This window comes from Hydra vulgaris, chromosome 15 (genome assembly GCF_038396675.1).
Source record: "Hydra vulgaris chromosome 15, alternate assembly HydraT2T_AEP".
In the NCBI taxonomy this organism is placed as follows: Eukaryota; Metazoa; Cnidaria; class Hydrozoa; order Anthoathecata; family Hydridae; genus Hydra; species Hydra vulgaris.
This window is the reverse complement of record NC_088934.1, coordinates 52,991,496-53,018,146: the sequence shown is the minus strand read 5'-3', so window position 1 is coordinate 53,018,146 and position 26,651 is coordinate 52,991,496. Positions and strand designations below refer to the sequence as shown.

Sequence of the window (26,651 nt, the reverse complement as noted above, 5' to 3'; positions counted from 1 at the left end):
CGGCAATTTTATATTAAGTATAAAAGTAAATAAACCTATAACAATTTCTTTTTTTTTTTAAATGTAAAATTGCCTCCCCAAGACTGAGAGGGCCACTACAGATAAGGAGGCTATTTAATTGTGGTTATAACCCTCTCTCAATTCTATAACTTCGAAACACAAACCTTGACGAACAAGTCCACTGCAGAGAAACAAGTTGATTGATCTATTTTGACTGTCATCATCCAAAGACATCAGGTTTGAACATGCTCAGCCACCTAGTTTGATTCTTTCTGATGTCAATTTCTATTTTGTTAACCTTCAGGTTTATGTTTATATAATAGGGGACATAACTCAAATAGTTGGAAAATGTGACATATGCCCTTTTTTTTCCCTGTGGTCTTCATATATATATATATATATATATATATATATATATATATATATATATATATATATATATATATATATATATATATATATATATATATATATATATATATATATATGCACTGTAAAAGATGAACAAAGATAAAAGTTATGAATTATTTTTCTGTTAGCATCATGAATATTATTCACCCATTGCGTTTAATCTCCAGATTACAGGTGCGTGTATGTTGCACCAAATTTTGTAATATTACTAAGAATCAACACCAAGTTATTAGGTCAATGCATTCAACCATAGTTATGTCTGCATCAAAAGGTTTGTTTGAATGTTTTTTTTTAATTTTTTTATTTATGTTAATTTTTTTGTTTCCTTGTTTTCAAAATTAAACAGTATATTGTTTTATAAATAATTTTTTAAAATTATGATATTTAATTTATCATCAAGAAGCTTATTACTTAGTTATTAGTTAAACAAAGTTTGACTAATAATTTTTTGAAGTGGTTGAGAATTAGTTTTTCATTGGTTTCTTGAAATCACCTCCTTATTAATTAGTTGAAATCAATCAGTTGTTGATTTATTAAAATCAAGTACTTATCAATTGGTTAAGTCAGCTATTTATCCGTAGGTTAAAATTAACTAGTCAATATTTGACTAGTTTGACTAAATTGAAATTGAAATTAACTTATTATTGTTAAACTTAATCTTATGCTAGCGATGCTTGACATTTTTAATTTTTTAAACTTTAAAGATAAGCCAAAAAAGAAGAGTTCAACTGTTGCAAAAATAGATTTAAGTATTGGTGAAAATTTTCTTGATTTAAAAGAGTTGAATAGTGAAATGCAAGCAAAAGTTGATAAACTTAGATTAGAATACCGCCAGAAGTATCCCTTGAAAATTACAGCAGGTACATTATTTCATTTGCATTGTTTTATATTATTTTTAAATCTATTTTCTATGTATAATTTTGTAGAAGTATTTTTTAATTATTTTAAAATAAAATTAAAATTAAAATCATGGACTGCATAACATCAAAAGCAATAGATGTCGTAGTAGTAGATCTATAGTTTCCTTTTCTTAAAAATTTGATATACTATAGTTGTTTTCCAGATCTTTAGTAGTTTTTGACATAAGAATATATGTATATAAGAATAGCAATGATACTTGCTATTAGTTTTAGAATTGATAATTTTTGATTGAGTTATAATTGGCGTAATTATTTACATAAATGTACATTTATACACATAGGCGTAGAGTTTTAGTTTTCCCGGGTGGGGCATAAACTATTTTGTAGGAGTTGAAAATCTAAAATAAGAAATAAAAAGTTTTTTCAATGGGCATAAAAATGTAATTTATTTTCTCAAGTAAAATGTGTTCATGCGTATGGAGGCACGCATTATAAACTCATTGATCAAATGATCAAGATCAAGAGTGTAGGCAATATGGCGATGGCAATTTAAAACAGCGAGATGATTCAATTGCTCCTGAGATATTGTAGAACACAAATAAGTCTTTAACCTACGAAGACAAGAAAAAGAGCGCTCACATGTACATGAGGTGACAGGCAGACATAGTAAAATCTTTACCAGCTTCATAAACTCAGGAATCAGTGGAATTATTTGAGAAAGGATACCATCATGGTCTACAAGCTCATTCAAAACTGATTCAAAATCAATTAGTTGAATATTCTTGAATTTTGCATGATCCACAAATATATCGCAATGGATTTGTAGCCTTCTATAACCTTCAAAGTCATCTTAGTAAAAAGCCTCATCAAATCCAACTTACAAGCACTGACCATTGAGAAATTTTTTTACATTTGGTAAATACTCAGTGGTCTCAGTTGGTTCGAAACGAGTCGCAAGTCCTGTTATAATACAATCCAGAGATGCATAGAAAAGCTGGCGGTAGTGGTCCTCTGGAGTCGTAGCAAAGTATGGAACTCCACTTCTAGTAAATTTTGATGTAATTTTACGTTTCCGTGGCATCTCTGGTTTGTCAAGTAAACTACACTCTGCTGCTACAACGGCTGCACCCCATAAGACTTTGAAACAAGGATCACCCCGGGCTTCTTTTAACACCTCCTTAGGTGTGTTGATGGTATTTCTTGCTTTGAAAAAATTAGGCTGCATGCCTAAAATGATTTTCAATAAACGTTTAACATTATAATTTGCGTAAAATAATATTTTAAAAAAGTATATTAAAACTATGAAATAAAACAATATTTACCTTGGAGTGCTGTATTAGCATCCTCGATTATCGTGAAGATCATGCGCAAAATTTCCAATTTGAAAAATGTGTCAAACTTACAAAAAAATTCCAGATAACCCACTGCTTCTGACTTATTTTTGGCTGAATTATCAGAATGATTTTCAAAATCCTCTAACCAGTTGATAATGGTGGAATAGTTACTCGTAATAGATATAATGGGCGGTTTTCTAAGGATCCATGGAGTGGGGCAAAATGGCCGCAGTGATGTTCCGCTTTCTACATCCTCTACATTTCAAAATTTATTGAAACATGCCAATCGTTTTGGAAATCTACGGGCAAATGCGATGAATGATTGGACTAAATTCATAATATTCCTGATCTCTGTTTGATTTTCAACAGAATCTTGTGCTACCAAGTTGAGATTATGAGCGCGGCAGTGCACGTAAATTGCCCGCTCTTCTTTCTCCTTCATTAAAGTCTGCAATCCATAGATACTTCCAGACATGTTAGACAATCCGTCAAAACATTAGCCCCGACAATTTTGAATCAACAGGCTAAATCGACACAAAATGTCCTTCAAGCAGTTTAACAAAGTTGCGCTCTTGATGTTCTCAGTTTAATAAATTCCAATAAAAAGCTCCTCAATTTTAAATTTTTCATTAACGAATGCAGATCAAAACTTGTTCTTTCGCAGACATATCCGTTGTTTCATCGGCCATCAAACTACAGAATTGTGATTCCCTTAAACTTTCGCATAGCTTACGAAGCGTTGCATGAGCAAGGCGAGAGCCACCTTTGCTTTTCAGGACAATTCAACCATTTCTTCAGTTCTAGAGAATCGTCTGCTCGTAGTTTGAGTAGCATGCGAAAGTTTGAATTATTTTCAACCTTTCCACGAATGGCAAGGTCTTGCGTTCCTTAATACATTAAGAAGAAACATTTAGTTATCCAGTAAATAAATTTAATGACTGATAGTTAATCTAAATTTTTCTTAAACGAAATTGAGGAATTACCAAATAAAGAAGTGTTGTAAATATTTTTGATAAAGCCGTACAATTATCCACTATTTCTTTATTTTGGTGATGATTAAGCTGTTGGATAACGGTTGATTCCAGTGTTGCTGAGGCGATCATACTAACAGACGCCCTATGGAATACAGAATGCTCGCGAGAACCAAAAATTTGTAACGCTTTCTTCCAATTAGAAAATCCGTTTAAAATAAAAGCTTTATACGAATTTTTTTTTTTGAACTACGAAGTAAAGGCATTTTCATTTGGGTAGCTTTGATGCAGGTAGAACAAAAACTTTTTCTTTCTTGCGGTCATGTAAAACCCATTTTACCCATTAATTTTCTTCATTCTACAACATCGTACAACTTATTACTTTAAAGTCAATGTACTGTTGAACAATTAAAAAGTTTCTTCAAAAATTTACGCTTTTTTTAATTCAATTGTTTTTAATTCAAAACTTTAAAATAATTAATACAATTAATACTGCCAAAGTTATCAAAGAAAAAAAATACTAAACAAACGTTTAACTCGCGCAACTCTTTTCTTTATGTAGTTCCGTTAATTTGCTTTTTGTTACGTTTTTACCGATCTCAAACTCCCTTGAGACTCATCAGAAGCGTGGAATTTCTGAAATTCGAAAAATAATATAAACTTTTGAAAGCTTAAACTTTTGAAAGTCAACATAGGTATTTGCGGAAATATTACAATCGTTTTTAAGTTGTGATATTTGTTAATTTTTAAGTATATTATGAATTTTATTTTTTAAACATTTTTGAAAGCTTGATAAATTTTCCCGGGTGGGGCAAAGCCCCAGTGACAAATTTCAGGATGGGGCTCGAGTCCCCGAGCCCCAGCGCGTTCTACGCCTATGTTTATACATATTATTATATTATATTTAAATGTATATCTATATATATTTATGTAAATTCTATATTATAATTATTACAATTGGTTTATCATTTATGAGTTGAGGAATAGTGAAGTGACTTGTGAGTTGAGGAATAGTGGAGTGAGTTGTGAGTTGAGGAATAGTGGAGTGACTTGTGAGTTGAAGAATAGTGGATTTCTTGGTGAAGTGTGTAATTGAATAATAATTGCTCATCTGGCAAGATTTTATGCAATTGATGTCATCCTTATCAATTATACATATGTTTTTTTTTTTTAATTTGCTTCATAGTCATGAGTTCTGTACTTTCCCTTTTACTTTTTTTTTCTTTTTATTTTGGTCGCATTCAAGTTTTATTGCATAATCTCCCTGCCACTGACATAAATTTTTCTTTGTGATGCAAAATATTTTTGTTTAGCAATTTTTTTCTTTATAAAATGATGAAGTCCATTCATTTTTCCTGATTTTGTCTAGATCTCTGTAACAGCTCAAGATAACTCCGTAGTAAGGTCATTATCATTGTTTTAGTGTCATTATTTTTGCGTTTACACAGGTTGGGTGTTTCTCACAATGCTACTTCTCTAATATACACAATCTTGAGCATCTTCCTAACTAAAGTTTTTTTCATTTTATTTTTAATGCATTTTCCAAGTTTTTGTACTTTAACTTTTACTCTTTTCTCCTAAAACCTTTTTCTACATGGTGTTACCTGATTAACTGTATTATTATGCTCTACATGCTTAAACCATCTACAAAACATCCCTAAACCACCTAAATCTTCACCTTATCAGATACACTCACTATTTTCAATTTCTGCCTAAGATTTTTTTCCTATAGAGTCACTCCAAACATCAAACTTATCAAGATGCTGGTTATCATCAACCTTCATTTCCAATGTTTCACTTTTTTTTAATTTTTAATGATACATCGTTTGCTGTTAATAGTAAAAAATATTCTTTGAATTTGGCTCAGGCATACTTTACTTTTGCTCCCAATGCTGCTTCTGATCCCTGATGCATTTTATCTCTAAGCTAAAAAAAAATTGTTTTTTTACCAATAATTTTATTTATATAGTATTGACAAAGTTAAATGTACATCAACTAGTTATGGCATGGGTAGACAATCTTATAGTTTCTGTGCAAGTTCAAAAAATAATCTTTACTTTTAAATGCATGAGGCAAATAAAAGTGCAAGTTTATAGCAAAACCTTTTTATTCTGGTGAAAATTCTTGCTAAGCAGATTTTCCTGAGCATTTTAAAAATTGTCTTCATAAATGCTCAAAACCTTTCTGTCTTGCATAGCTTTATAGTTTAAATTTGCTTTTCAATATTACTTAAAAGAAGCTAAACCAATTGGTTTAGCTTCTTTTAAGTAATATTAAAAAGTTTCAAAAATGCCTGTCATGGCACCATATTGAACTCTCATACATGAGAGACTAGTTCTATCCATATCAGCTTCTGTAAAGTGCTTTAAACACACAACTGCTGATTTATATGGATCAGTAAAGTTTTCTCTATTTGGGCCAGTTATCCATTTTTGTTTTAATTCAGGATATTTGATTTTTGATGGAGTTCTATAAAAATATTGACTAATAAAACAAAGAAATTGCCTGAGTAATAGCATAAATCATTCCTTAACACACTTGCATAAAAATATAAGTTTTTTTATTTGTTTAATTATGGGTACAGGGCGTAACTAATTGACCAACAGGCAAATGTTTGTTAAAAACAAGACAAAAAAAAACACCACATTTCTTTACTTTTGCTTATACAAACGGTGTATGTTTAAAATTTTAAAAAACTAATGCTTTACTTCAGCAATTTTTTTTCCAAATAGTTATGTGATTTTATTTATTATAAAAAACATCTTTATAATAAAAAAAAACTAGTTACTAAAATTTAAAACACATCTCAAAGGCTTAAAAAAAAACCATTGCTTTCAAGTAAAATAGCTATGGAAGAAGAAGTAAGTACACTATGAAAGAAAGTAATTATGTTTTAGCATGGTTTTTGTATCCATGAAATGTTTTGGGTTAACCAAGATAGCAGTCGTTTTTATAAATTCCAGTTGTCAAATCTGGAATCTTTTAAGTGATAGTATCACAATAAACTTTAATCTTAAAAACAGGGTAACATCAGGAAAGGGACTTTGATTTTAAAAAATTGTCTCAACTCCTCTATATTGCCATACATAAATTAGTTAATTGACATTATGGAAGCCTGACAAAACCGCAAAGTTCATGCATGTTAAACTGTTTAGAGTTAGGTTTAGTAAAATTGAAACTTTTTTTCTTGAATTAAAATTTATAGTATTGAGCGTATGAACAGCAAAGTTATAAAGAAAAAAATTAATTTTCATCACTATGATAAAGTTTTCTAGCTTTATCATACTTTTTCATAAAGCCAGTGCTCAACTTTTCTAAACTTCTTTTTTAATTTGGTTTTAATTATTACCTAATACAGCTGAAGTTTATTTATGGATGAAGTTTAGAACATTTAGCAGAATGGTGTTTTTAAGGTACAAAATCAATATAATTGGCATTGTAAGAGTTTAGTGGGGATTGGGAGTAATGACAACACACTTTATCAGCCCAAAAGGATGCATTATGGTCCTCAGTCTTCTATAGTGTCAATAAGCACTTTTCTTGGTGCTCTTTTTGGTATTTTACTATTTATTTAGAATTAAAAATTTTTGTGGGAATTTTTTCAGTTTTCTCAAATTTATTCCTTATCTTGTTCTTACAGACTCTCATATATAAATGATGTCTTTGTAATGTTAAAAGGATACAAGAACAGTTTTTTTATTTTATTTGTATAACTTTTCACATGACATCTTGCCACTTATTCTTTTTAAGCTTTGGGTTCTAAAGCTTTTGAAGGACTTGATTTTATAATTTCTTGATATACTGAACCATTTGTCTGGTACTTTCTCATTTTAAGGCTCAATCTTGTTTTTGGTTAAAATATTGGTTTTCAGTTTGTTGTTTTTTAAGTTGTTGTTTTTTATATATTATATTATTAATTTTATTAAACCCAACTTTTAGTAGTTATGTTATTAATTTTAAATAATATCATTTTTTATTTTAGCATCTTTTATGTTAAAAGTTTTTTTTGTATTATTTGTTATTGTTATTTAATTTTGTTAAAAAAGATTTTTGTAAGCCATTTTTTTTATCTTTTTATTTTATATTTTAACATAATTTATTTCTCACTTCTTTTACATTTCCAATCAGCAATATGTCTGCAGGTTAAAAAACTATATATATGAAAAAATTGATCTTTAAATCAAGACAAAAATTAAAATAAATATTTTATGTTTAAATGTATTAAATCTTTTTAATCGCCTAAAAATTTTAGTTATATTTTTGTCTTTTTAGTTTGTTCTTCCATTTGAAATTGTTTTAACTTTTTTTTTCAGAATGCATTGATAACATCTATGTGACAATAGATACTAGTGATTCAACTTTACCATTGCGTGAAATGGCACATGTTTCAATGACAGAAAAAGAATTTATTATTCGACCTATGCTTGAGAAAAAAAATGTTGGTAATATTAACATTATAGAAACTAAATACATAAATTTTTAAAAATCCAAGTCAATTTCGAAATTAATTTCAAAAACAGCACAATCACTCAAGTTCAACATTATTATGTCTAAATGATCTTAGTTTATAATCCACAGTCCAGATACATAGACGAGACTTGTATTTATGTAACAATTTAAAAAAAAATCTATAATTTGTTTTTTTAAACTAAGGGTTGGAGGTTGGACAAATGCTACCTGGATGTAAAAACTTCTATCAGGGCTTCTACAATAACAAAATAACACTGGATTTAAAAATTTTGGGAATAATAATTATTTATAGAGGTCTGTTTATTGTATTAAGTCTTATATACTTGATCTAGGTTCTAATCACCAAACTTAAAGAAAAAGTGTCAATTTTATTTAACCAGGGCTTTGGAGCTGTTCCGGAGCTGAAGCCAGGCTATCTGGAGCTGATGTTTTTACGAGGAGTTGAGCTGGAGCTGAAATATTTCTAGGTGGAGCTAGCTCCACCTAGAAATTATCAAAGAGTGGAGCTCCGGAGCTCCAAGCTAGCTCCTCTCTTTGATAATTTGGAATATCAAAATTTCTTTTTGCTAAAGGGTTTATAAGTACTAACAAGTTATTTTTTATATGAAAAAAGAATTTTTTCAATTAAACTGTAATTAATAATGCATTTAAAGTTTTATGATTTCTAGATTAAGCATTTTATACTATGTTATTGATATTATATGTATAGGTAGAGTGCTAAATATTTGATGCTTACCTTGAGGCACTTAGAAATTTAATATTTTATAAATTATACTTAAGCTGATGTATATAAAGTTGTTTTTGTATACATTCAAAAAATTGCTAGCGTTTTTTTAAAATTAATTTTGATAAAATCGTTTTTTTGTAAAATGTCATGTAGTTTATGTTGCTGCATATCATAATTTAAAAGTTACTTTAAAACATTGATGAGGAACACGAGGAGCATTTATGACAGGATATGAATGAGAAAGAATGTGCAGCAGTTTGGGAAAAAAAATTTAACCTTATTTCACCAAGAAGGGTGTAAAGATACTAAGATTAAGGTGATGTGCTGCGTTGTTCAAACTTTGCAGCTAGTTAATTGTTATGCTTTAAAAGAAACATACTCTACCCAACTTTTGATAAAGGTCCAGTATGTTGTGAAGAAATTAATAATTTGTAATATATTTCTAGCCACAGTTTATGTGGCTAGAAATATATTTCACTGCTAGCTTTAGAATATTGTTAGAAAATAATCAGATATATGAGAAAAACAAGTCTAAAAGCAATAGCAGAAAATAACTTATAAAAGAGATGCCAAAAATATAACACCAAGTCAAGAAATTTAGAAAGAATTTAGAAAGAAAGAAAAGAAAAAGAAATAATAAATTGAGAAAAACCCAAAAAGGATACATAGAGTGTGCAGAACTACACTTTTTTCTTACAAATAAGTGTAGTCTATTTTCTGCACTTGAGTTTATATCAAGCAATCTTGATAAAACCACAAAAATATTTATAAAATATTTTATATGTTAATTTGTTTCTTCTGGAGCTGCTCAGGAGTTGGAGCCAAAAATTTTAATGGTGCCGCAGCCTGGAGCTGAGGCTGCGGCACCATTAAAATTTTTTTTACCTCTGCTCCAAATTTTTTATATTTATTTTTTTTTTTTTTTTTTTTTTTTTTTGGGTGTTAGTTCACCTCCCCAAGGCCCAGAAGGCCACTACAGATGAGGAGGCTACTTAATTGTGGTTATACCCCTCTCTCAACTCTATAGCTCCGAAACACAAACCTTGACCAACAAGGCCGCTGCGCAGAGAAACAAGTTGAGCGCGGTACTACCAGGGATGTGGTGGGGATCGAACTCGGAACCTCTCGCTTATGAAGCGAGCACTCTACCACTACACCACTACCGCATAACCCAACTTTTGGTATTTAACCCAAGTTTCAGTAGTTAATAATTTTAAATAATATTATCATTTCTTAAACATTCAAGGTTCTCCCAAGACCCTTGAACATTAAGCAAGTACCTAATATTATTAAAAAAGTTATGCATGAAAGTTTGAAAAATGATAACTATATTATATAAAAATTAATATATTAGATTTTGTTGCATAAAAATAACATTTGTTAACTAAAAATGAAAAAAGAGTGTATTTTTACCATACTTTTGACTAAAGTATTTTTTTAATTAGTTTTTTATAATATAATTGTCATTTTTAAAATTTTTATATAACTTTGTTTCATTTGAGACCCAACATGATAAACTTTTTCTTTTTAGTATTAGGAACTCGTTAAATGTTCAAGGGTCTTGGGGGACACCTAAAGATATCTTTTATTCATTAATTTGTTGTTTTATATTATATTAATTTAAAGGTGTTATTTTAATATAAAGAACGTATTAAATAGGTGGCAGCAGATATATTATCAAAAATGTCATTTTTTGGGAAACCCTAGTGAGTGTGTTTACATGTATGTAAGTATGTGCAGACCTCAACAGTAGTAAATGAGTGTGAGAGCAGAGAAAAGTTCTTCTAAAATGAACTTGGCGAGTCATGCAAGTTGCTCCTCTAAAGAGCTTTTTTTACTAGAGCTTTCAGTTTTTGCATGATTCTATATTCGTTATAAGCATATGCTTGCAGGATTAATGATACAAGAATATAATCAGTGAGCGTCATTTATTGCACAGTGAAAAAATTCTTCAGGCAAGCGTTTTCTTTTCACACAAGCATTCATTTATTAACAACTTAACCTATTTGATAAAAAAGTTTGACGTTATGAAAGGTTGAAAAGCTATATAAGTGTTTACTACTTATAAAAAATACTTTATATTTTCTTAATGTAACAGAATGCAGGAAGTTTTAAAATTATTACAACAATTAAAGGTTCCACAGTAAAACTGTGCGTATAATTACAATTTTTTAAGCAGAATATTTAATTGTGTATTATATTTTTTTATTTTGCTTTGAGACAAATTTATTTTAATATATAAATATATTAATATAATTAATATATTTTTATATATGAATTCAATATATAATATAAAAATAATAACACTATAATTTAGTGTTGACAATTTTACATTATATATATATATATATATATATATATATATATATATATATATATATATATATATATATATATATATATATCAGGAGCTATTCTAGAACAAAAATTTGGGCGGCGGTAACCCTTCCCTTTTTTCCCAGAGAAATTTATTGAAAATATCGCCACACATAGGTGTTTTTTCACAAAAAAAAACAACAATATTTTCCGTAAAAAATGTTATAAAAAAATTAAAAGTTCCTTAAATTTTAATTTGGCCAGTGCCAAAATGCTGTTGACACTGTTGAAAACACCCTAGAATAGCCCCAGTATGTAAGTGTGTGTGTGTGTGTGTGTGTGTGTGTGTGTGTGTGTGTGTGTGTGTGTGTGTGTGTGTGTGTGTGTGTGCGTATATATATATATATATATATATATATATATATACACACAGGGTGACCGGAAAGTTCTGTCAGTACTTCACAATCAATTTACCTTTAATGTAATATACATCAACTACTGAAATTACAGTAACAGATCAAGTAACATATGTAGTGTAAGTATACCAAGAATTATTCAAATCGGTCTCCTTTTCGGTCCACTGTCAATGATAATCGATGACGCCATGATTGTATGGCGGCACGAATGGTTTTCATAGGAAATTTTTCTCATTTGTGGATCATCATTCGTTTCATGGAGGCCAAGTTGGGATGTTGTTTAGCATTGACCTTGGACTCCAAAATACCCCACACACAAAAATCAAGTGGATTCAGGTCGAGAGAGGACGCAGACCACTCATCCTTAGCAATAAACTTAGGGCAATTCTGTTGGAGTCATTCTTGCGCTGTTTTAGCTGTATGAGCTGGTGCTGAATCCTGTTGAAAATACCAGTCTCCATTGGGATATAACAAATTGGCTTCTGGTTGCAAAATACTCTGTTGATTAGATATTGCATTAATTTTGGTGCCACGTTCGATAAAGACCAATGGCAATTTTCCTTTGCTACACACTGCTGCCCATACCATCACTGAACTTCGATTCTGATACCGCTGAACTGTTCCTTAAGACTGAGGTATGTCCTTTAATGATGTTAACCACACAACATTGTTTTTAGCATCAAAACTTTGTTCCATCACGAATAACTTTTCATCAGAAAAGATAATGTTCTGTACTGCACAATGACCATCTTGCATCTTTGCAACCTGGCCAGCTTTTGATTTGCAGTCAATCCATGAACTTTATGCTTGCGATAAGGTTTCAATCCAAGGTCTAATTTCAATAATTCCCTCATCGACTCCCTGGGTACTCCTTCCTCCTGAGCCAATTTTCGCGCTGACCTTTCAGGGTTCCTCCAAGTTTTCTCGCGTATTCGTTTAATACAATCTGGGGTTCGAACTATTCGTGGACGACCCGACCTTTCACGGTCTTCAACACCACCAGTTTCACGCAACCGTTGGATAGTTCGATAAACACATCTCTCAGTAATTTCATGCACCTTTACTAATTTGAATATTTCAGCACCCGTAAGTCCTTCCTCATAATGTCATTGAGTCAACAAACAATGAACATTCATAATGACTACAATAGAAAGAACAAACCCAGTTACTATTGACAAATTCAGTTACAATTGATAAGCATCATCGTACAGTTACAATTGTACTAAATTGATACAAAACTGATACAAAAATTAATGATAAACACTTGTAAATAATGAAATATGGGAGACCAGAGAGTATGCACATTGATTACTGACAGAACTTTCTGGTCACCCTGTATATATATATATATATATATATATATATATATACAGGGTTGTTATCTGTCAAATATGTCTGAGACATATTTTCTGCTGACATAAAATATGTCCCACATATTTTCTATTGACATATTTTGACATAATTTTATGTCTGAATTATTTTCTGCTGACATAAAATATGTCAGATATATTTTCGATTGACATATTTTGACATATTTTTATGTTTGAATTATTTTCTGCTGACATAAAATATGTCAGACATATTTTCTATCGACATATTTTGACATAATTTTATGTCTGAATTGTTTTCTGCTGACATAAAATATGTCAGACATATTTTCTGTCGACATATTTTGACATAATTTTATGTCTGAATGATTTTCTGCTGACATAAAATATGTCAGACATATTTTCTGTCGACATATTTTGACATAATTTTATGTCTGAATTATTTTCTGCTGACATAAAATATGTCAGACATTTTCTGTTGACATATTTTGACATATTTTTATGTCTGAATTATTTTCTGCTGACATAAAATATGTCAGACATATTTTCTATTCTTGAAGAAAAAATCAATCTAACAAATTTATTGCGCATTTCAACTTAATTTACAGAGTTAAGTGAAAATAGTTTAACAAATTTGTTGCTTTTTTGCAATCAATTATGCTTCATAAAACTTTTACTTTAAACCCTATAAGCAAACATCAGTTGTTTCATAAAGGTCTTTTTCTGCCCTTTTTAGCAAGGTATCATTTGATAGGAATTGACTAATATTGGCATTTATTGACTTATTTATTGATTATGACTAATATTGACATTGATAGTATTGACTAATATTGACATTTGATAGTATTGACTAATATTGACTAGTATTGAGGCATCATTTGATAGTATTTGATAGTATTGATTAGTATTGATTAGTATTGATTAGTATTGGCGCTTTCCCTTATTAGAATATAAAATCTCAAGCTGAGTTTTTATTACTGAAAGTGGTTTTTATTAGTATGACTAAGCTTAAAATTATTTCTTTGATTAAAATAATAAAAAAAAAAAATACTTTTTCAGTTGTTTTTAATTATTAGTTGATCCTGAAAAAGATTTCATTATGAAAAATTGAATTCAAAAGATTCTATGAAAAAAACGGTTCACAGAATTTCAAAAAATTTGTGCCAAATTAAATTCATTTAAGCTGAAGAATTTGAAATATTTCACAAAAGATATATTCAGCTCATTAAATTCATATTAAGAAGACTAACCGGTAATAATTTATAACTAATTACGAATAATATACTTTTAGTTATAATAGTTATGATTTATTTAACAATAAAATAATTGACAATTGCATTATAACAGCATAATTAACTGCCATAAACTTGCATAAAATGTTTTGAGTGAAATATATATTGGAATAATTATTTTTTTCGTTTTCCTTACGATTTAAAGTCAAAAATGGAGAATAATTTATTGAATGAATCAACTATTAGTTAAAAATAACTAAAAATGTTTTTTTTTAAATATTATTTTAATCAAGAGAATAATTTTAAGCTTAGTCATATTAATAAAAACCATTTTCAGTAATAAAAACTCAGCTTGATATGGTTTTTACATTTTAACAAGGGGTATCGCCATTACTAATCCATACTAATCAATACTATCAAATACTATCAAATACTATCAAATAATGCATCAATACTAGTCGATACTCTCAAATGATACATCGCTGAAAATACTTTAACAATACTATCAAATGATACATCGCTAAAAAGGGCAGAAAAAGACTTTTATGAAACAAAAGATATTTGCTTATAGGATTTAAAATAAAAGTTTTATGATGCATAACACAGGTCAACAAAAACAAAATTTTTTTCTGGTGCCAAGAAAACAATTTGTTTTTTATGTAGGATTTCTTATTTTGATTTTAAATATGCAACTCATTTTTTACCATCACGTCAAGTTGTAAGGATATTTGGGTTCAAATCTTCAGAATTTGGGGTAAAGTCCCTAATATTGTCGAAAAAAAAGTTGTTCAAAAGTATGTCAACCTGAGTCTAAAAAGAAACGTATTTTCATAGAGATTTTAAAGATGTTATTTGTTTGTAATAAAAATAAGCATTTTTTTGTATTATTGCTGAAAAACATTTTGTTGACATTTTTTTAAGAGTCTTAAGCATTTTTTCAAATAATTTTTTTGCCAAAAAATTTTTAGGAAAAATTTTTATGTTTTCTAAAATCTCTATACCATCTTATAAAATACGCTTTTTTTGAGACCCAAGTTGACCCAAGTTGACATTATTTTTTTTGACAATATTAGGGACTTTACCCCAAATATTAAAGATCTGATTCAGATCTTTAATATTTAATATTGGGTTCAGATCATCTGAACCCAAATATCTTTACAACTTGACGTGATGGTAAAAAATGAATTGCATATTTGAAATCAAAATGTGAAATGCAATCCAAAAAACAAATTGTTTGCTCGGCACCAGAAAAAAAAAAAATTTTTTGTTGACCTTCAATTATAATTGATTGCAAAAAAGCAACAAATTTGTTAAACTATTTTTACTTAACTCTGTATATTAAGTTGAAATGCGCAATAAAATTGTTAGATTGATTTTTTCTTCAAGAATATCAAACAGCAAATAATTCAGATATAAAATTATGTCAAAATATGTCGATAGAAAATATATCTTACATATTTTATGTCAGCAGCATATTGGGTTCAGATCATCTGAACCCAAATATCTTTACAACTTGACGTGATGGTAAAAAATGAGTTGCATATTTGAAATCAAAATGTGAAATGCAATCCAAAAAACAAATTGTTTGCTCGGCACCAGAAAAAAATTTTTTCTTTGTTGACCTGCAGTTATAATTGATTGCAAAAAAGCAACATATTTGTTAAACTATTTTTACTTAAATCTGTAAATTAAGTTGAAATGCGCAATAAAATTGTTAGATTGATTTTTTCTTCAAGAATATCAAACAGCAAATAATTCAGATATAAAATTATGTCAAAATATATCGATAGAAAATATATCTTACATATTTTATGTCAGCAGAAAATAATTCCGACATAAAATATGTCAAAATATGTCGACAGAAAATATGTTTGACATATTTTATGTCAGCAGAAAATAATTCAGACATAAAAATATGTCAAAATATGTCAATAGAAAATATGTCTGACATATTTTATGTCAGCAGAAAATAATTCAAACATAAAAATATGTCAAAATATGTCAATCGAAAATATGTGGGACATATTTTATGTCGGCAGAAAATATGTCTGAAAATATGTCAACAGATCTGCCAGACATATTATGTCGTAACAACTCTGATATATATATCAACCTTCGGAATTAGGAAAATTGAGGTTGGCAATAATTTGCCAACCCCAATCTTTCAGAGGTCGGCAAAAAAAGTTTGATACAAAGGTCTTACCATTAAACATCGAAACGAGGTCGGCAATTTTTTGCCGAACTCAAACACTTTTAGGTCGGCATTGCCGAATGCCGACCCTAATTCCGAGGATTGATATATATATATGTGTATATATATATATATATATATATATATATATATATATATATATATATATATATATATATATATATATATATATATATATATATATATATATATGTGTGTATATATATATATATATATATATGAGTTTAAGTAAAATAAAAAAAAAGCAAAACATTCAAAAAAACAATTTTTTACTTTTTAAATGTATTTTTTAAAAGGTTCATTGTTATAAACTGAATTATAAATAATAGCTTTAAAGACAGACAGCATTGACTAAGAAAAAGATTAATTATAGAATATTATCAATTTATTTTTTCATAATGGCATTTTTGTAAGAAACTGATTATTTCAAATAATTTTTTTTTTTTTTTTACAATAACCATGCATTCAAAAAAACCATTGCATTTTATAAAGCAAGTTCGAAAGTTTTCGAAATAAAGCATTGGTTTATTTTGAAAATGGCTTTTGTATTTTTCATTTTAGTTACAATAGTAATGCTTTTCTTTTATAAACAACTTTGAAAACCTGACTTGACCATTAATGTTAGTAATGAAACACCGAGGATTTTGGGAAAACAAATCTCTCTGCACTGCATGTGAAAATCTGTATTTGAAAAAAAAAGAATTTTTTTTTTTACTTATTCTTTTATAACTTTATATTATAATTATGTAATATTTATTCTTACCTTTATAATATTAAAATTATGTTTAACTAAAAACAAAAAAATTGTTGTAGTATAAAAAAACTTATATTATAAAGTTGTCAAGTTCTTAGCCGTTTGTATAAATAAAATAAAATCTCAAGCACTACAAAAAAAAAATCAGTGTCTGTTATCTTCTATCTTCTATCTTCTATATATATAAAAGGCAATGTGTGTGTGTTTGTTTGTTTGTTCTCTATAGAAATCCAAACCGCCGGACCGATCTCGATGAAATTTGGCATGGGGGTAGTCCTCGAGGGGGAGAAGGTTTTTAGCTGGGTTTTGCCCCCGTACCCCGATCCCCGGGGTCAAGGGGGCCCCAAAATGGGCCCCCCTGTTCCCGGGGTCAGGGGGGACCATTTTTTAGGCCCATTTTTGGGCCCATTTTTGTGTACAGATATCAGGTAAGCCAGTTTAAATATTGGCCCGGGCAACGCCGGGTAACTCCAGCTATATATATAAAGGGCAATGTGTGTTTGTGTGTGTTTGTTTGTTTGTCTTTCTTCTATATATATAAAGGGCAATGTGTGTGTGTGTGTTTGTTTGTTCTGTATAGAAATCCAAACCGCCCGACCGATCTCGATGAAATTTGGCATGGGGGTAGTCCTCGAGGAGGAGAAGGTTCTTAGCTGGGTCTTGACCCCGTACCCCAACCCCCGGGGTCAAGGGGGCCCAAAAATGGGCCCCCCTGACCCCGGGATCAGAGAGGACCATTTTTTGGGACCATTTTTGTGTACAGATATCAGGTAAGCCAGTTTAAATATTGGCCCGGGCAACGCCGGGTAACTCATGCTAGTGCAAAATAAATAGACAATTGTATTTTGTAAACAAAAAAAGTCAATCTGAAACTCAAACTATCGTTTTTATTTGACGTAGTTTGCACAAGAATTTTGATTGTATGTATGTATGTATATAAGAATTGAGCGAAAATATTACCTTATAGTTTAGGATATTGTACATTAGTTTGAATTTTTGATTCTTATTAATGATAAATGGGATGATTTTCTTAAGTTTTTAATTTCAAATATAAATTGTTTACTAGCTTTAAAATTGTTTCTTTTCTATTTTATAGATGTTGAACTCTATAGTAAAAGGTATTGCAAATGCAGAATTGAACATCAACCCTACTATTGATGGTGATATAATAAAATTTATTGCACCTGCGTAAGATATACTTAAGTTTATAACTTAAAATAATAATATTAAAATTAATATAATAATGTTGTAATATATATAAAAGGCAATATGTATTAAGTATGTATATACACATATATATTTACCAATACATACATACATACATACATACATACATACATACATACATACATACATACATACATACATACATACATACATACATACATACATACATACATACATTCATACATACATACATACATACATACATACATACATACATACATACATACATACATACATACATACATACATACATACATTCATACATACATACATACATACATACATACATACATACATACATACATACATACATACATACATACATACATGCACACATATGAGTATATATATAAGTATATATATATATTTTTTTTTTTCTTGTAATTCACCTCCCCAAGTCCAAGAAGGCCACTACAGAGGTCCAAGAAGGCCACTACATGAGAAGGCTACTTGTGGTTATAACCCTCTCCCAACTCTGTGACTCCGAAACACGAATCTTGACAAACAAGGCCACTATGCAGAGAAACAAGTTGAGTTACCAGGGACGTGGTGGGAATTAAACTAAGAACCTCTTACTTATGAAGCAAGTGCTCTACCACTACACCACTACCGCATATATATATATATATATATATATATATATATATATATATATATACGTATATATATATATATATGTATATACATATATATATATATATATATATATATATATATATATATATATATATATATATATATACCACTACACTACACCACTACCGCATATATATATATATATATACTACACCACTACACCACTACCGCATATATATATATATATATATATATATATATATATATATATATATATATATATATATATATATATATATATACTACACCACTACACCACTACCGCATATATATATATATATATATATATATATATATATATATATATATATATATATATATATATATATATATATATATATATATATATATATATATATATATATATATATATAAACTACAAAAAGAGCTTTAACTGATTTAATTAAGTTACAAAATTTGTCAAACTCCAATAAATTTTATTGTCTCAAAATGTTTTATTTTACTCACTGTTTTTAACACCTCCTCTCCATGTATATGGATTTGTATGTGTTTGGGTATTTGGTGTTGTTGTTTTTAACACCCTTCTTCCATACCTGCATACATACTTTATGGAAGACCCCTAAACATATTAAATTCTAATGAATTTATGATAACTGTTAAAAACAACTCTTAAATAGCAACTGGTAAAAAATGCGCATTTGCTTGCTAGCTACAATAGAATTACATTGTTTTAAGTGTGTTCTGAAAAAAATTTCCCACCCACCCTTTTATTTAGAACTCCCTTCTTTCCACCATTTATTAGATCTGGATTACGAACCCCACCCTCCAATTTCTTCCCATTAACTTTGTAATAAGTACTAAGAACCCTGATAAATCTTTTTAGGCAGAAGTGCTTAAAAGAAACTGTTCGGTCAGAATATGTTTGTAATGTAAAAGAAAAAAATGATAAATTTCAATTTTATTTATCAATTTTAAAAATTGTCAAATTAAAAAGAAATCCTCAAAAAATCAAACCTGGCTCTCACCAAGGTTAAATAACTATCCCAGACGGCATCATACTTCTACTCACAAATCATTTAGTAACCATGCTTTTTTAAGTAAATGTCTTTTACTGCCCTCTCTTCCACCTCTTCCTCATCCATCTACTGATTTAATCATACCTCATATATATCAAAACTCATCAACATCTATTGCATTATGATTTATTTTTTAATTTTTTTTTCTATATCCAAAATTTATAAGCAAATTTATTATACTTAAAACCAATGTCCTACAGGCTGAATAAAAAAGTTTTATATTTTGTAACCTTCATCATCTGTAAATCCGTCATATCTTGTGAATCCATCGTATCTTATCTTGTGAATCCATCATATCTTGTGAATCCTGCATCTCATGCTCTCGATCATCAGCTTGATCTTATTTTTTACCAAAAAAAAAAATCAATAAAATTAAATTTGTTAAAAATCATAAATATACATTTACAAATTTCACATAGAAAACATTGAATTATTAAATTTGAACCTGTAGCATCCAAATCACTCGGCCTTGTTGTTGTTGTTGGTGGTGGAATTTTTGTCAGATAAATCATAACCATATGCATTTTAGCATTAAATTTTTTATACTGCTATTTCCAATATTTTTTAGTTTTTTATTATATTATATGTTTTCTTTTTCATTGTGTTACATCAATGCATTTTTATTTTTTTTATTTTTGCATTTTTATCATATTTATTGCATAAGTCATATTGCATCATATTAAGTTTGAATAAAATTTAAAATAAAAAAATGTTTATTTGTTTTGGTTTTTGCAACTCTTTACAGTTTACATGTTTTTATGATGAATAACTTTTTATCTTTCAGTAGCACCACTGAGTATCGTAACAACATACTAAAACTATCCAAAGCTAGTGGTGAAAAAGTCAAAGTCATCCTTCGTAAAATTCGTCAAAAAGCAAGCATTAATTTGCGTAACAAAAATGCCAGTATTGATACAATTAGGAGAATTGAAGAAATGGTAATTATCATTTAAATTTAATATTTCTAATCTTTTTTTTTAAGTGATAAAAAGTTAAAAATCTTTTTTTTGTTTATAAGTAAAATTTAATTTATAAGTAAATTTTTCAATCTCAAAGTGTAAGTTTTTATTAACTTAAAATTAAGTTTTTCATACCATAAAATGTTACTTCTTTTTACCTTAAAATGTAATACTTTAATCTTTAACCATAGTTTTGAATAATTTTAAAGTATAATTTCCTATAACTTTGTTAAATAGCACACTTATCATATTTAAGAGTTATTAGTACACTTATCATATTTTAGTGTTACACTTAACATCTTTAAGTTATTTAACTACCTTCAAATTTATGTTTTTTTTAATATTACTATTTAGTTTAAATTATATTGTATAATATAAAATGTTTATATGAAATATAATTATGTTATATAATATGAAATCATATAATACTTTTGCTGTTGTATATTATTATTTAAAAGACTTTTTAAAAAGACTTTTTTTTTTTTGAAATATCTATATTTTTTACTAGTTTATATTTTGCATAGTTTTCTTCATACTTCATTGATTAATAAATCCTTGATATTTTCTACAACAGTTTCTTTAAAACATCTGTTAATCAATAAGATAAACAACTATAAAAAAATTAAGTTTAATTATTATCTAAAATATAAAATAGAAACAAATTATTTTCACTTTGCTAGTACTATGATACGCTGTTTAATTCTGTTGTCAAACAAAAGAATCAAACAGCATATCATAGGACTAGCGTAAAATCAAATATTTCATATCGCCAAAAGCAAAAACTTCATATATCATTTGAAAGATAATTATACGGTGAATAAATTTATAAGTACTATGGTTTTAGTAAATTGTGTAGTACTATGGTTTTAGTAAATTGTGTAATACCCATTTTGTTGAAACCAATTTAAGTTAATTTGATGCTTGATTTACCTTAACAAAATTTGATCTTGGTTTTGTCATGATATGGTTTGGAAATGGAGTTGCTGAAGGTGTTGACTCTGGTCTCTGTTAGCAGCAAAACCATGAATGATCTTCAAATATATGACAATTAAATAAGTTAAAGTTCTAAGTCTCATAAACCAACCTTAATGTTGGTGCAATTGCTTTATTAACACAATGTTTTTTTGACCATCTGGAGCTTATTAGGGAACCTCACCCAGTTTATTAATTTATTAGGACCCTCACCCCATTTATTAATTTCAAAAAGTATAAAAGTCTAATGTATTTTTTTTTTCTTTGTTAAAGAAAGTTGTCTCTTTAATGTGTGTTAAGCGTAGCAGTCTTAACTTATTACATAAACACATTAATAAAATGATATCTCTCTAATTGATGACAAATGTGAATTTTTTCTTTTGTTTTTATATTTTTTGAAATTTTAAGATTTATTTAAAATCAATCCCTCCTATTAATTACATCCCGTCTTTTATTGGGCAGGTGAAAAATAGTAATTTTATTTATATATATCTATAATATATGTATGCATTATTCATATAATATATATATATATATATATATATATATATATATATATATATATGTACATATATATATATAAGTTTAATTTTGCTGTGAGCATATATTCAGCAAGAGTGCTTGATGAATGATATCAGAGCTATATAATTGATTTTTTGACGAGATTAAATAAAAATAACTACATGATTTTTACTCCTAAAAGTTTTATGCGTTTAGCAATCATCAGGTAAAAAATACATTGTTTTTTTCGTTAAGAAATATACTTAAAAAACATCGTGGCGTTCAAAAACAATTATAAAACTATAACTATTTGCGAGCGAGCTATTTGGTTTGGTTTTTTAATCTTTGGGCTCGTGGTTGTCAAGCAAGAACTTGTTTTCGTGACGGCACTTAGAATTAATTTCTGTTTTTTTATTTAATAATTTTTGCGTACCTTTGTATGATATTATGCAAAGTTTTTCATGAAGGCAAAGCAAGCATTTTTTTGTAACGTTGCTGTAGATGGGGACTTTTAATTATTGACCAAGTTAATTTTGGTGTTTTTTTTTAAGTTTTCTTTTATCTGCCATATATACTTTGAAAGGGTGGTTGATTTTTTCATCTTTTTGTTTGTGAATGAGTGTTTGTGGTTAGCCTATCTTTTCTTCCATTCACCTTCTGCTGGGCCAATATATACTTTTTCTGGGGTGTTAGGGGGGGATACTATACATTTATAAATAACATTAGAGGCTCTACATTTTCCTATTTTAGGGCAGTTTTCTTTCTTTATGCAATTGCAGGGTGGGTATTCTTTTGGTCTTTCTGAACTAATTTTCTTGTTGTGGCTTTTTATTATACTTTCGATATTTTTGGTGCAGCTGTAACTCAATTTGATGGTGTTTCGATTGAATAGTTTACTTAGGGGGTGGGATGTTGGAAAGTGTTTGTCGATTAAGTTCAGGAAGATATGTCCGACATTAATAGAGACGCTTTTACTGTAAGGGGGGTTAAACCATATTATATTTCTTTTTCTTGTCTTTTTTTCTCTTTTTTGGGGGTTATACTTTAAATTAAAATTAGTGAAGCCATTTCTTTTTGGTTCATCTTCTTATTCTGGTATAGATAAATTAAATGTTTATAGTCCAACGTCTTTTTTATTTATTATTTTAGATAGTGAGTCTAATATATATAGGCCCACCAGTTCACAAACTTCTGCACCGTCAAAGCAACCCATTGTGACATCAAAGCAGTCGTGTGCTAAGTTTTTCTTACATGTTTCGTTTTTAAAAAAATCAATTTTATATATATATATATATATATATATATATATATATATATATATATATATATATATGTATAAAATTGTTTAATATGTATAAAATAATAGAATTATTTAATTTTTGATTTAAAAAAAAACTGGAAAGATATTAAAAAAAAAATTAAAATCACCTAATTTACTTGCAATTATTTTCTTAAAATTATGTAAAAAAAATAAATTTCTTAAAATGAAAAATGTTTTTAATAACTTTTCAAACTGGTTTTCTTAAATTTTATTTAAGTATTGTAAAACTGCATTTGAAATCTGTTTTTTTTTTTTTTTTTTTTAAATTAGCACTAATACTCTCACAATATGACATTTATTATACATTTCTAAACCGGTGTAATTTCATACCATTAAAAAACCTTGTTTTTTCATCAAAGGTAAGACTTTTTAAATTTGAAGTTATAAAAAAATAGTTATATAGAAATATGCTGCAAAAATATTGCTTGAATGACTAGTTTGCTCTCCTCCATAAGTATTGCAAACTTTAAAGCAGTCTACTTTTTTTGTATCTTTTTGTTGAACTTTTGCGATCTTTTCTTTGTGCTATTTCCTGTGATCCTTGACACAAGCATAACATGTTTTGTGAGAAACCTAACATGTGTCATAATTTCTGAGTTCTATACTGACATGTGTCATGATGAGTTCTACACCAAATGTGCAGAGTACTTTTTTACCAAGGTATTAATGTTTTTTTTTTATGTTTTAATTTTACCAGTCATTGTATAGAAATATGTGTAAATTTTTAACAATTTTTATTAAGTTTCTTACCTGAATTGTGTTTTACCTGAAAAATTCTTTTTTACTTGAAAAGTTGAAAAGCGCACACATTTAAAAGCATAAGGTTAAACACTGCTATGTGAGTTTATATTTGCAGGGAAAAAAACACTGTGTTAATCACAACTGCCAGTGTAATAGTTGTCCCTGCTAATGTAATAATCGTCCCTGTATAGAATACTATTGTCAATCTGAAATGCTATTATATGGTAAAACTCTATATCGTTTCAAAATCTTGGTACTGTAAACATTTGTTAATATCAAGGAATCTTTGTCACAAAATATCGAAAACAACATGTGGTGTTTCCCAAGTATCCATACTTATGCCAATTTTATTTTCAAACTACATAAATGATATTTATGAAGCTTCTAATTTAACTACGATTATTTCTAAAGATAATACAAGTTTATTTCAGTCAAAAAGACATAAAAATATTTATTAAATATTACTGAGCTTAAAAAAATTTCATATTGCTTTAAAAAAAATAGATTGCCTTTAAATACTGATAAAATCAAAGTATATAGATTCTTTTATTTAACCTCTTAAAAAAAAAAATTCAGTTATAGATTATATTTTTGTTGTGAGATTGTAAAGGGCTTCGTGATAAGACTCTTTGATCTTCTATAAGTCCTGTCAGTAATATATTCAATCTATATTTATCTTGTACATATTGTTTTGAGTTGAAAAAAAACAAAAACAAAAACAGCAAGCTTTAAAAATTGAGGATGAAAACGAAACATTTATGAGCTGATTTTTATGATGATTTTTTTTTTCCTTTTTTCTAATATTGTTTTTCATTTTATTAATATTAGCTTTATTAATATTATAAAAATATTAGCTTTATTAATATTATAAAAATATTAGCTTTATTAATATTATAAAAATATTAGCTTTATTAATATTATAAAAATATTAGCTTTATTAATATTATAAAAATATTAGCTTTATTAATATTATAAAAATATTAGCTTTATTAATATTATAAAAATATTAGCTTTATTAATATTATAAAAATATTAGCTTTATTAATATTATAAAAATATTAGCTTTATTAATATTATAAAAATATTAGCTTTATTAATATTATAAAAATATTAGCTTTATTAATATTATAAAAATATTAGCTTTATTAATATTATAAAATTATTAGCTTTATTAATATTATAAAAAATAATATCAGCATAGTTAGAACTTAGTCTAACTATGTTGATATTATTTTTTACTAAAAATTTTTAAATTACTATAAATAAATTTAAAGATATTGTAGTGAATTCACTACCTTATACAATTTTGATAACTATAAAGTAAATAAATGTCAGTAATGTTTGGATCTTCAGATCAAAAAATTTTTTTATTTGAAATCGCTTTTTTTGAAACTTTTTTTTTAGTTTGTTGTCTTACACTTTATTATTTAATAAAGTATTATAATTATTTTTACATAAATATTTTTTTTCTACTTAAGATTCAACTTGTTCTTGATTCTCATATTAATCAAATTGATGATCTTTACGCAAAGAAAACAGAAGAAATGAAAAAATAGGTTTGTTTTCATGCATTTGTTGTAATACACAAAATGATTAGCTCTCTAGTATCGGATGGATCTAAAATACTGTGGATACTTTTGAAAAGAATTTTAATTAAGCAATTATTGGGATACGAAATCTCTTGGAAATGTTTTTAAAATTCGTTAAAGCCTCTCATCAATAAAACATTAAAAGCATAGAATCAAGTTATTCATTAGTTACAAGACTTTTTACATAGGATATTACAAGTACATTTTTTACGTAGGATGTTACAAGTACATTTTTTACGTAGGATGTTACAAGTACATTTTTTGTATCTTTACGTGTACATTTTTATTTTTATTTTTACATTCAACCAAGCTTGATAAATATAATAATTATTAATAAAATTTTTGTAGCTGTAAGAATATATTCTTATAAACTGTAATTAACTCATTTCTATATACTATTTTATATATACAGTTGCGGACAAAACTACGTGAACGATTGCAGATAGTTTTTTGAAACAAAAGTTTCAACACCTTAAAAAAAGTTTTTTCTCTAATACTATATATGATTGGATAGAGCGTTTTTTGCTCTATAAGATTGTGTAAAGTGTATTCTTTAATAATACGTATAAAATCATACATGTATAAACGTTAAAATAATTTCGAAAATTTTGAGCGACAAAACCACGTGAACGATTTA

General features: G+C 27.7%; 1 protein-coding gene across 1 annotated transcript; it reads left to right on the top strand.

The window, feature by feature from the left end:
- Positions 1–497: 497 nt before the first annotated feature.
- LOC101237380 (ribosome-recycling factor) lies at positions 498–26,391 on the top strand. Its single transcript, XM_065818806.1, has 6 exons — positions 498–682; positions 1,116–1,271; positions 7,890–8,014; positions 18,128–18,219; positions 20,716–20,869; positions 25,904–26,391. Exons 1-6 carry the CDS (start codon positions 520–522, stop codon positions 25,979–25,981), a joined length of 768 nt encoding a protein of 255 aa, XP_065674878.1. The 5' UTR covers positions 498–519; the 3' UTR covers positions 25,982–26,391.
- Positions 26,392–26,651: the final 260 nt, after the last annotated feature.